Source organism: Phragmites australis, chromosome 12 (assembly GCF_958298935.1).
Source record: "Phragmites australis chromosome 12, lpPhrAust1.1, whole genome shotgun sequence".
NCBI classification, from domain to species: domain Eukaryota; kingdom Viridiplantae; phylum Streptophyta; class Magnoliopsida; order Poales; family Poaceae; genus Phragmites; species Phragmites australis.
The window spans coordinates 23,004,121-23,017,169 of NC_084932.1; the positions used below are offsets into that span (position 1 = coordinate 23,004,121).

The following is a 13,049-nucleotide window of genomic DNA, read 5'->3' on the forward strand; positions in this document are numbered from 1 at the left end:
CCCTCCCCACCGCCCACCGTCCACCACCCCTCATTCACGGACTCGACCGACGGGAGCAGCTCTAGCTCCGACACCGCCTCCACCGACGAGTGGCCGCCAGCAGCGACGAGGAAGCCGGGCTGCTGCGCCTCCGACACCGAGGTGGCCAAGCAGCAGCACAAGCACAAGTGCAGAGCAGCCTCAGGTGAGTGATTTCTTGTAACTGCAGCGTCTCGGTGGCGAAATAGTCTAATGTGCGCGCGCCTTGTGTTTCAACTAGCAGAGATGGAGATGATGAAGGAGAGGTCCGCGATGCTGCTGCTCGGCGAGGACATGTCTGGGAGCAGCAAGGGCATCTGCACGGTGCTCGCCATCTCCACCGGTCACCTGCTCCGAGAAGAAGGGCCAGCACTGCATCGGATTTGTGTATCAATTTTTGTATCAGTTTGTGTGGATATGTGTTGGACTATGTATATTTGTGTGGATTTGTGTATCCGACGGTGGCGGTGCTTGATGGCAGCGGCGACGGGAGTGGCGGCAGGAGCGGCATCCGAGCCGGCTCGGAATGGCTCGATTCCGAGCTGGCTCGATTCCGAGCTGGCTCGGATGCCGCTCCCGCCACCGTGTATTTTCTCTTTTTTTATTGTTGAGAAATGGCAACAGTGTCGGGTGGGCAACCGGCACTGATACTAACCGAGTATCAGTGCCGAGTAAAGAGTGCTGGTTGAAAAACAGGCATTAAAGTTATTTTTTAACTGGCACTCTTATGCCTTTTTGCAGTAGTACGTTAATCGGTTATATCGGCCTTATCGGTGAGAAACGATAGAAGTTTCAAACCAATTTTTAACACACTGGTTGATGCTTGATTATATTCGGGGGACAATTTTGATGAGATCCTGATCGAGCTACTTGAGTCAGGGAGGCCGGAGCTCAACCGAAAGGGACGCCCCAAGTGGACCTAGTTGACAGTCGTTGTAGCTCATGTTGGAAATATGCGATAAATATTAAGTCCAGATTTTATAGGAGGAAAACTACACTGGATAAACATGATGCAAACACTAGAACTAGCAATCCTATTATGTACTTCGATCAAAATGCATATTTCTCAAAAAAGTTTCTCACACAACTTATTTGTTGGTTCGATGAAGACAAGTTTCCGCAAAGGTGATCTGGTTGATGTTGCGGAACCACCTCCTTGGACGTCGATGTCACGTGATTTTTTGAAGACGAGTCGCAGTTACCGAGTGGTCGCACCGAGCGCTGCTCAAAAACCTGATTGCTGCCCCGTGTTGGTCTCTACATGGCACCAGTGTAGGGATTAGTGACGTCCTAAGAGGGGGGTGAATTAGGACACTTAGAACTATTTCGGCTACAAAAATATCACAAGATACACCTATATCAATTTCTATCTAAATGTGCTCTAGGTTTATCTAGTGTGTTTACTCTACTGATCAAAGCACTTGCAACCTATCTAAGAAAGTAAATTGCAAGGATATAAATGCGGAAACGTAAATAAGGTAGAGAGAGCAAACTCGGCACAAGGATTTTTTTTCCCGTGGTATCGATGTAATGAATGTCACCCCTAGTCCACGTTGGAGCTCCACAAAGGATATGCTCCCGGTCGGCACCCGGTCACGGCTATTGAGCCACCAAGTCACAAAGACAAGGTCTTCACCCAAATGAGCAACCAAGGCAAGGTCTCACCACTAGCCTCTCTTCCGATTCCTCGCCGCCGTGATCACTTCGGAGCTTGAGCCACCAAGGCAAGGGTCTCCGCGTCCCCGTACACGTGTCTTGCCGCCGCTCCACACCAAGTCGGAGGGTCAACAAGCTTGAGCAACTCCGGCTCAAGTTGCCGGCGAGTCACCAAGACTCTAAGGCACCGGCGTTTACCAAGAGGTACAAGCTTGGATCACTCCTTGATCCTCTCTCAAAGCTGCAGCACCTAGCTACAACTCTCTCTACGTTTATAAGCACTAATTACTCACTAATCTTTGTGCTTAATCGCCTTGGATGATCACATTAAGCACTTTGGTGGCTTGGATGTTTTCTCAGGTGTATATGAACTTCTCTGGACTCCAGCACATTGCCACCCCTCCAAATAATTGAGTGGAGGGGTATTTATAGCCTCAACCCCGTGGATTAGTCGTTAACCCAATGGCTCTAAAATATTATTTAACACCGGATGATTCGGTGAGAACAGTGGTACTAACACCGGATCATCCGGTGAGTACACTCTCAAAAAATTAGCCGTTGGAACTCCACTTTGAGTCACTATGAGCACCGGACATTCCGGTGTGCCTTCAACTCCATCGCCGGACCTTCCGGCGTTTGTATCTTCCTCTGCCAACCGAGCCACCTTCTTCTCTGCACAAAACACTCCGGTGTTGCTTTGCTTCATTGCTGGACATTCCGGCGTGTTCATCTTCACCAGCCTTCTCTTTTACATCTTCTCTACATAAAATGCTTCGGCGTTCGTATCTTCAGTGCGTCGGACCATCCGGCGAGCTTCGGTATTTCTTCCCTTTGATAATAATGCTCCGGTGCTTCTGCCCATGTGGCACCGGATCATCCAGTGAGGCAAAACTGCCTCTAAACAAAAAGCTCCTGCGTGTTGAACTCCCTACGTCAGACCTTTCGGTGTTAACAAAATCCTTGGGACTTGTCCAATTCATGTGATCTTCGTCCCAACTTCGATGGCTTCTTCATGTATTGCATCCATGAGACTTACTAACATATATTCTTGATAAACATGTTAGTCTTATTGACTATATTGTCATTAATCACCAAAATCACAATCATGGTCTAATGGGGCTATTTTCGCTACAACCAGTTTTGGAGATCCACTACTACAGAACATGCTATAAATAGCGGCTCATCAGAGTCGGTTGTGCAAAAGCCACCACTGAAAATGCATCATTACCGGTTCTTAACCTCCCGCGCCCGAATAGTAATTGAGCCATTAAGAACTGGCACTAAAACCAACTATTAGTGCCGGTTCTAGCCACGACCCACCACTAAAGGTAAGCCTGGACCCGAAATTTCTATTCAATCGGCTTTTTTCTCGCAACCCACGTGCCAGTTGGGGATGGATAAGACCGGCCGGGCTTTTTCCCATGCGTGTGGCTCATAGAGGGAGGGAAAGAGGGAGAGAGAGTGAGGGAGCCGGAAAGGAGGGAGAGGCCGGCCGAAGGGAAGGGAGCCGGTGGAGATGGGGGCTCACAGGCGGCGTGCGCGCGCGGAACTTGCCAGCGGCGTGAAGGTGCAGAGCTGAGAGGGCAGGTGAGCTCGGCGGCGGAGAGGAAGACTAGTCTGGGAGAGCTCGGTGTGCGGGAAGGTGTGACATGGCTCGCGGAGGGACAACGCGCATGCGAGCGGCGCGGCATGGCACGACGACGACACGACCGAGCGGCGCGGTTGGGATGGTGCCGCGCGATGGAGCGAGCCGAGAGGCATGAGCTGGGGGCGCAGCACGGAATGGTGGAGCTGTCGGCGGAGGCTGGGGCTGAGCGAGATCCCCAGCCTGACGGCGCAAGAGGCAGGCCATGGCAGCTCGGTGGGGAGCAGAACACGGCGGTGGCGGCCGAGACGGTGCGCACACGGGCGGCGCGGGCTAGTGGCGCAGAACGCGGTGGGAGCACATTTGAGCGGTTGCACAGTGAGGAAGGGAGCGGCAAAGAGACACGGAGTGTGACGGGGGTGGATGGATCGTGGGGCGGTCTTGACGGCCGGATCCGTAGCTTTTTTTTCTTTTTTTTCTCTAAAAATGCATCAGTGCTGGTTGTGAACCCGACAGTGATAGCGCTCGAGTATCATTGCCGAGTGTTTACTGCTAGAATCAAAACCGACAGTGATGGCAGATTGAAACCGGCAGTGATCACGGTTTTTGTAGTAGTGATCCCACTCTCCTCTTCCTCGGTGGACGCCGAGAGAAGAGGACAACAATGTTGCGGCAGCAAACCGAACAGTGTAGCGCACTCTTGAGAGAGAAGAGGAAAAAGATGGCAAAAATGAGAAAGACAAAATTAGTGAGAAAGCAATCAGGACGTCTCCTGTTATCATATAGCCATGAAATGGCAGTTTTTGACTGTCACAAATGGCTATTAATGGCAATCAAATCAGGCATTTAATCTCATAAAATCGCTAGAATAAAATGCCATATTTACCTGAAATCACCAAAATAAAATGCCATATTTACCTCTGATTTCAAATCGCTGATTAATCGCATTAAAAACAGAATAAAATGGAAAAAAAATATTGCACTATTGGCTGCCATATTTACACGTACTTGCCGTGTATGTGTGTGTATAGCTAAAGTGCCTATCTTTCTCCCTCCCAAGTACCACTATAGAATTAGGCTTATATGCCGATTTATCACTGTCGGTTCCTTGTGAGCTGGTAATGATGGAGTATCACTGTCGGTTCGTATCAAGGATCAGCACTAAAAGGCCATTCGAAAAGAACCTGCAGTGAAACTTGATTATCACTACCGGTAGTAAAATCTTGACTATCACTGCCGGCTCTAGCCACCAACCGGCAGTGATGCTTGACGAGCATCACTAATGGCTCTAGCCACGAGCTGGTAGTGATAGTTAAGGTTTCATTGTCAGTTCATTACACGAACCGATAATGATAGTATCACTGCCGGTTCATGGCTAGAGGCGGCAGTGATAGTGGATGATAACTTATTTTAAAAAATTCATAATTTTTTCATACGAAGTTAGATGGCGACAAACTTTGTATCAAAATTGTAGCCCTCGATGAGATCTACAACTTTGTAGTTGAAAACTTTTTTATTTGAAGACATTTAGATATCCAAATAATCGTTTGAAGTTTCAGACAAAAAATGTCAAAATGATTGCATATGCTAATACTATCACTAGTATTTCTATGGTGGGATGGTAAAGACGTATCGAGCGAGCTGAGAGGTTTTGGGTTCGAGTGCCATAAACTGCACGCGCATGTATTTCGCGCGAAAAATCGCGTGACTTGTGACTTGCGATGGCACGGGCATTCCTCGGGTGCAAACAAATTTTTTTTTAATTTTTCCAACTCCAGAAACATCTATTCGGCGCCTGACTATCACTACCGGCTGAAGTCTTCAACCGGCAGTGATAACACTTCCACTGCCTTCAACCGGCAGTGATAGTCGAGTATCACTGCCGGCTGAAACCTTCAACCGACAGTGATAACACCTTCACTGCCGGTTCCCAGGCCAGCAGTGATAGTCGAGATTATCACTGCCAGTTGCCCACTGCCGGCTCCAAAACCAACAACGAAGTTCGTTTTAGAGCCGACAATAAAACCCCTTTTTTTAAGTAATGATGTTTCCATTTTAGACAAAGAAAGAGCCAACTATTTAAATACGTGTAACTCTCTTTAAACTAGCAGTATAAGACTATAGTGTACGTACTTTGAAATTTCATGAATACCACAGATAGACCAATTCCAACAGCTCACCGAAACGTCGTCTACGGCACCACCGATTTCAGCCACGAGCGCTGCTTGCCGGTAACTTCGCCGTGATGACTAGGTAGTTGGTAGCGTCAGCGTCCAGTGCTGGCCTTTGTTGTGATGGCACAAGTCGTCGCTGCAGTACAAGGATTTCCCAATCCAATGGCGACTGCTTGCTTACCTGACGGTGACAGACCGTTGTCGCTACAAGGAATCTCTGGTTCATCGCATGCAAGTCGTTGGACTTGGAATTAATGAACGACCGCGCACGCGCCGTGGTCTTGTCGCCGCAGACCACTGTTCGTATCCAGGGGAGCTGGTCGATGCTGACATGGACGTGTCAACAAGTGTACTGGTCCTCGCGAGCCCGCTGCACTTCGGTTTATAAATAGGTGCTCCGAACCAGCAATATTTCTTCATCATCAGCAGCAGTAGCAGTGACGTTCGTTACCTCGGCCAACAAGGTACGTACGTACTCACGGTTTTGCTAATAATTCATTTCTGCGTACGTACGCGTGTTTTGCTTATAATTGTCCCAAAATAGTTTTAATCAACTGAACAATATTTTAATTATCATCTCCAACTTACATGCACGCGTGCTTAGTGGGAGAGGGAGAAAAAAAAAATTAAAATCCATGTATTCAGTCCAAAAGAGAGAGAGAGAGAGATTGCTAACTAGTGAACATCTAGATCCTTAATTATGTACTAAACACTAAAATTATTGCAGTTTTTTTTAAAAAAAAATGAATTATGCTTCAGAAGTTGTGTCAAGTTCTGAAAGTTGTTGCTAGTTTTAGAAATTGTTGCAAAATTTTCAAAAGTTGTTGAACTAGGTTTTAAGAATTGGCAACAGCTTGACAGGTTTAAAAAATTGTTTAATTATATTTCAAGAATTGTTGTCTGGTTTTTAAAAGTGTTAAGGTGGTACAACCATTTGCGTACAACTCCGTTATAACCTTGTATTTAAACTATTAGATGCATTTACGAGCACCCGAAGTGATTTTTCCAGGCTTTTGATCCGTACTTGTACTTTGAGTCATAAGAAAATGGTGGTACGTAAAGCAGTGCTTGATTTCCTCTCCTATATATATATGTACAAGGGTCCCTTTAGATGTATACATTGCCTTGTATCATATTGTACTACTATATCATTACCACGTACAAATATCCATGTAACTTATATAATTACCAACTATCGCGGCAGCATGATCCCCTGAATCATCGCCACGCCCTCATTATATCTGGAGATAAATAAATATCGATCTGATTTGCGGGGTGCTTGTGTGCATAATTCAGTCATCGCCTCTCTTTCACTTCAGGAAGAAAAAAACATCTTGGCCTCGACCACCACCTTAATTTGCAGCTAGCGTACGTGCGTCCTCATGTACGGATCCAGATGCAATGGGACCATGGACACGCCAAATGGTTCCAAGGCGGTGACCCTCCTGCTCCGCCTGTCCACGCTGGCGCTGGCGCTCACCTCAGCAGTCGTCATGGCCACCGCGAGCGAATGCACCATCTACGGGCTCGACGGCGCCAAGAACACCGTCACCTTCAAGGACTACCCACCCTTCGTGTACGTATACGTAAACTCCATGGCTAGATCTCACGTCGTTGTACGTCCTAATAAACCTATATACGTACGTACATGCATCAATGCATGCATGCATGCTGATCACGCGCACTTCATCGGTGCAGTTACTTGGTAGGGTTCAACATCACCGCGGGGATCCTGGAGGCGGTGGCGATCTACCTGCAGCTCGGCAAGGGTGACGACGAGGAAGAAGGCCCCAAGCTCCCCCGGATCCTCCTGGTCGTCTTCGACGTGGCCGTGCAGTCGCTGCTCTCTTTGTCGACGGGCGCGGTGTTCGCGGCGGTGGTCGCCTACGGCCCGCGGATCAGCGCCTGCGCCGGCGCCGCTGGCCTCTTCTGCGAGCAGGTGCACAGGTCCAAGCTCCTCTCGTTCGCCGCGGGCACCTCCGCCGGCCTCGCCGCGGTCGCCAAGGACGTCCCGCTGCCATTCTCCGTATGGCCCGCCTCGTCAGACTGAGAATTTGTCAGTGCATACGTATGTATTCGGCAGCTGCAGTTAGTAGTCCATAATCCTTTTTCCTCTTTTTCTCAATCTTTTCAATCTCTATAGTGTCTTCGAGATGATGTGAAGCATATGAATGTGCCTCTAAACTGCTTTGTGTCTTCAAATTTAATATTTATACCAAATTTTGGGTGGGAGTGCTGCTTGTGTTGATCCATTTGGCTAAGCTATAATGATGTTTTTTTTACAAGAACAAGTTAATTCTTATACTAAAGATATATTAGCCAAGTGCCCGTACATTGCAATGAAAATAAAAATATCAGACACACGATAATATCAAGCACAAATTTAAGGTATGGAGATGCGGATACGTCATGGGAATGCCGCTGAACGAATACGTCGGAAGCGATGCCGATGGATCTAAAAATGGAGAGGAGATTATTTGAATTTTAGGGGATTTTATTAGATAGGAGGAGAGTAGGAGAAGAGGTGACATTGTTTTATATAGTAGAGATTATGGGGGAAGATACTAGCTGTGGTTCTGGTCTTTCCTGCAACAAGATGAAAAAACAGGTATGGGACGATTGGGACACTGAAACATAAGAGTCAACTACATTTGAGATCTTTGTTAGCCATGGATGGAATAGTTATTTTATACCTCAGCCCAACCAGCCACCAGCATGCGAGAACCCTCCCACCAGGCCCCTACATGCGTGCCCTATTTAACCATTCATGTACTGTGTTATTGCTTAGAATACATGAAAGGCTTTGATTGGAATATATGGAAGGCTTAATGTGAAAATAAATGGCTGTATGCTGAAAGTTAGGAAACTGACATGCGTTGTAGCACGATGTATGAACTATTAACTAGATATCTAAATGTTTTTTATTTTCAAGTAGTGACTTCTTTATACTGAGATATATTAATTATTATACACAATGCGTTGTGAGATATAATGAATTTTGTAATACCAGAGATGTGTTAAGTAAGACACATATGACATGTTTTGTATGAACAAAGATTGAGGTGTTTACAGACATAGACTACTGATATTACTAATTATAAATCAATGGCATAGCATAATGCATGAACTATTAACTAGATATATAAATGTTTTTTATGATAAGATAGTGACTTCTTTATACTAAGAGATATTAGTTATTATACACAGCGATTTGTGAGACATAATGAAGTTAATACCTATGATGTGTTAAGTATGAAACACATATGACATATTTTTACAAACAAAGAATAAGGTGTTTGTAGACATAGACTACATATATTACTAATTATGAATCAGTGGCATAGCACGATGCATGAACTATTAACGAGATATCTAAATATTTTTTATGATAAGATAGTGACTTTTTTATATTGAGAGATATTAGTTATTATATACAGCGTTTTGTGAGACATAATGAAGTTAATACCTATGATGTGTTAAGTATGAAACGCATGTGACATGATTTTACGAACAAAGAATGAGGTGTTTATAGACATAGACTATAGATATTAGTAATTATGAATCACTGGAATAGCACGATGCATGAACTATTAACGAGATATCTAAATGTTTTTTTTTGATAAGATAGTGACTTCTTTATACTGAGAGATATTAGTTACTATACACAGCACTTTGTGAGACATAATTAAGTTAATACCTATGATGTGTGTTAAGTATGAAACGCATATGACATGTTTTTATGAGTTGAGGTCAATTGAACCTTTGGCAAACCAATATGTCAATTGCAAAAAATATTGAACTTTTCAACCTTTGTGACTCATAAAGATCGCTGGTAATTTTTGTCACCAGAAAATATTGAACTTTTGCAAAAAAAAAAAATTATTGAAGTAAACTATTTACAAGTATAAGCAAATACATTTATGAATACGACGTAGTGTTTACTGTCATGCTTATTTGTGCGTGGCTGACTAGTCCGGTTTTTGTGTGGGAAATTGAACCGTGGGGTTTTGGTGGAGGGGGGTTCGGCCAGTTTGATGGTGGGGGGCTGGTTGGGTTGGTGTGGCTCGTTCAGTTGGGTTAGGGTAGTATCCCTCAGAACATATGATCGTAAACTGAGATATACGGACATAACCATTATATGCAGTAAACTGACATAACTTCTATGCACGATCAGGAAGGCATAGCATTGTGTAAATAGATATTGTTTTTAACTGTAAACATGTGAACGCCGGAACATGAAGTTTCCAATACGTAAAGGATCCTGGTAAAATAGGATCATGAAATCTTTTGATTTAATGGGTCTACTATACAAATTATACATGGTCAAAAGATTTCTCAGCATCAATTTACCAATATATGCAGAAATCTGGATGATTTTGTTAACAAAAAAACAGATGTTCCATTGTGACAAGATTTTTGCATTGGCAGATTTGGTGACCCGATGCATGTGCATGAGTTATTGATTGGAATATATGCAAGGTTTAATGTGAAAATAAATGGCTACATGCTGAAAATTAGGAAACTGACATAACTTGTATGCACGATCTTGTCGTTTGGAAACATGGACGCCTGGTTCTATCCGAGCGACACCTCCCCTGCAACAACGTCGCTGCAGGGAACCATGGACATTCCTTCTTCAGCGCCACCGACCTCGCCGTCACCAACCGCACAACCATTTTCCTTGACGCACGCCTGCCTTGTTGATCCATCAACCAGGCCCGTCAAGGATACTTGCCACTTTTCGCAGTGACACACGACTTGTTTACTAGCAAACAAGCAAAGATTTCGACTGGCAACCTTAGGGATCGCCGCCCGGACGATTTACAAGCAATTCGACAAAAGACTACCACCCAAACCACAGAGATTCGAAATAGCAGCGAAGAACTAACCCTAAATTGCAGAAAAGTAAAGGCAAAATGAAAAGTAGATGCAATAGATAGTACGATTGACTGATGGATATGCAATTGGCCTCCTCCCCTCAACTATTTATAGGGGGGGTATGGTCTTGACCCTAATGAATCGAAGTAGGACTCTATTCCAACCCTAAACATGCTATGTTCGGTCAAAATCGCGAAAGAGATCCGAACAAATCCACGAATCTACTTTGATTCGGTTTCGGACTGAACACCGGATGGTCCGGTGAGCACAAACTCCAGAACACCAGACCATCCGGTGAGTTCACTCGGTCGAAACTCTAAGACTCGATCTTACACACAACAGATCAGCAATATTCAAATCTATGTGCACCTTGCATATCTTTACATCACCTCTATCAATGATCTCTCGAATGAGGTGATAGCGCCGCAGTATGTGCTTGGACATCTGATGCGACCTAGGTTCTTTGGCTTGCGCAATGGCTCCACTATTATCACAATAGAGATCTATTGGACTTGAAGCACTAGGCATCACACCGAACTCAAAAATAAACTTTCTGATCCAAACAGCATCCTTTGCAGCTTCAGAAGCTGCGATATACTCGGCCTCCGTCATAGAATTGGCCACCGTTTCTTGCTTGGAACTCTTCCAACTCACTGCTCCTCCATTGAGTCAAAACACAAAACCAGATTGTGATCTCGAATTGTCCTTATCGGGTTGGAAACAAGCATCGGTGTAACCATTTGCAACAAGCTCCTCCTCACCTCCATAGACTAGGAACATATCTATAGTTCTTCTCAAGTACTTGAGGATATTATGTACTGTTACCCAGTGACATTCACCTGAGTTTGATTGGTATCTACTCGTAACACTTAGAGCATACGAGACATTTGGGCGTGTACAAAGCATGACATACATGATGGACCCAATAGCAGAAGCATACGGGATCGCACTCATCCTCTTGAGCTCATCAGTGGTCAAAGGACACTGACTCTTGCTGAGAGTAATGCCATGTGACCTTGGCAAGAAACCTTTCTTGGAATCCTGCATATTGAACCTTTTCAATACTTTGTCGATGTATGTACTCTGGCTTAATCCGATCAGCCTTCTCGACCTATCTCTATAGATCTTTATGTCCAATATCTATGCTGCCTCTCCTAGATCTTTTATTGAAAAACTCTTTTGCAACGAAGATTTGACAGCATCAAGCATCAGAATATCATTTCCGGTCAATAATATGTCATCTACATATAGGACCAGAAACACAAGTGCACTCCCACTAGCCTTTTTGTAAACACAAGGCTCTTCTTCATTCTTGATGAAACCAAACCCTTTGACCACTTCATCAAAACGAAGATTCCAACTTCGAGAAGCTTACTTCAGCCCATAGATGGACTTTTGCAGCTTGCATATCTTCCTAGCATTTTTTGGATCGACAAAACCTTCAAGCTGTGTCATGTACACATCCTCACTTAGCTTTCCATTAAGGAAAACCATTTTGACATCCATCTGTCATATCTCATAGTCATAATATGTGGCAATTGCTAGGATAATCCGGATAGACTTTAGCATTGCAACGGGCGAAAATGTTTCATCATAATCAACACCTTGAATCTGTCTGAAACCTTTTGCCATCAATCGTGCCTTATAGATGTGAACATTTCCATCAACATCTATCTTTTTCTTAAAAACCCATTTGCATTCAACTGCTTTGACACCATCAGGTGGATCAACCAAGTTCCAAACTTGATTCTCGTGCATGGATTCTATCTCGGATCTCATGGCTTCAAGCCATCTCTCAAAGTCCGGTCCCACCACCGCTTCTGAGTAGGTCTTAGGTTCATCATTGTCCAATAATAATATATCGCGCTGCTCCGTGGTTAGGAACATAAACCTCTCAGGTGCGCGACTGATCCTTTTCGACCGTCGTGGGGCAAGTGTCTCCACAACATGTTCTATAACATCCAATTGTGGTTCAGTAGGAGCTAAAACACTTTCTGATGGTTCCTAAATCTCTTCGAGTTGCATTGTGCTCCCACTGAAATTCCTTGAGAGAAACTCTTTCTCCAGAAAAACACTGTTCCGGGCGACAAACACTTTGCCTTCTTCTCGGTTATAAAAGTAATATCCTTTGGTTTCCCTAGGATACCCCACAAAGAAGCATTTATCTGACTTGGGAGTGAGCTTATCTGACATCAAACGTTTTACATAGACCTCACAACCCCAGATCTTAAGGAAAGACAACCCAGGATGCTTCCCGGTCCATATCTCATATGGTGTCTTCTATACAGCTTTAGATGGAACCCTATTTAAAGTGAACACAATAGTTTTTAGAGCGTATCCCTAGAAGGATAATGGAAGATCAGATTGGCTCATCATGGACCAGACCATGTCCAACAAAGTTTGGTTCCTCCGTTCGGATACCCCATTCCATTGAGACGTACCCGGTGGAGTCAACTGTGGAACAATTCCATATTTCTTTAGATGATCACCAAATTCATGACTCAAATATTCACCTCCACGATCAGATCGCAAAAATTTAATCGTCTTGCCAAGTTGATTTTGTGCTTCATTCTGAAACTCCTTGAACTTTTCAAAGGACTCAGACTTGTGCCTCATTAGGTAGATGTAACCATATCTACTAAAGTCATCAGTAAAAGTAATGAAATACTGAAAACCACCTCTGGTTGTAGAACTCATTGGTCCACACACATCTGTATGTACTATGGCCAACAATTCAT

The 13,049-nt window shown here is 44.4% G+C and overlaps 1 protein-coding gene across 1 annotated transcript; it reads left to right on the forward strand.

The window, feature by feature from the left end:
- The first annotated feature begins 5,835 nt into the window (after positions 1 to 5,835).
- Positions 5,836 to 7,698, forward strand: LOC133886956 (CASP-like protein 1U2). The gene is made up of 3 exons (XM_062326868.1): positions 5,836 to 5,897; positions 6,753 to 7,009; positions 7,132 to 7,698. The coding sequence occupies exons 2-3, from the start codon at positions 6,816 to 6,818 to the stop codon at positions 7,481 to 7,483; spliced, it is 546 nt and encodes a 181-aa protein (XP_062182852.1). The 5' UTR covers positions 5,836 to 5,897; positions 6,753 to 6,815; the 3' UTR covers positions 7,484 to 7,698.
- Positions 7,699 to 13,049: the final 5,351 nt, after the last annotated feature.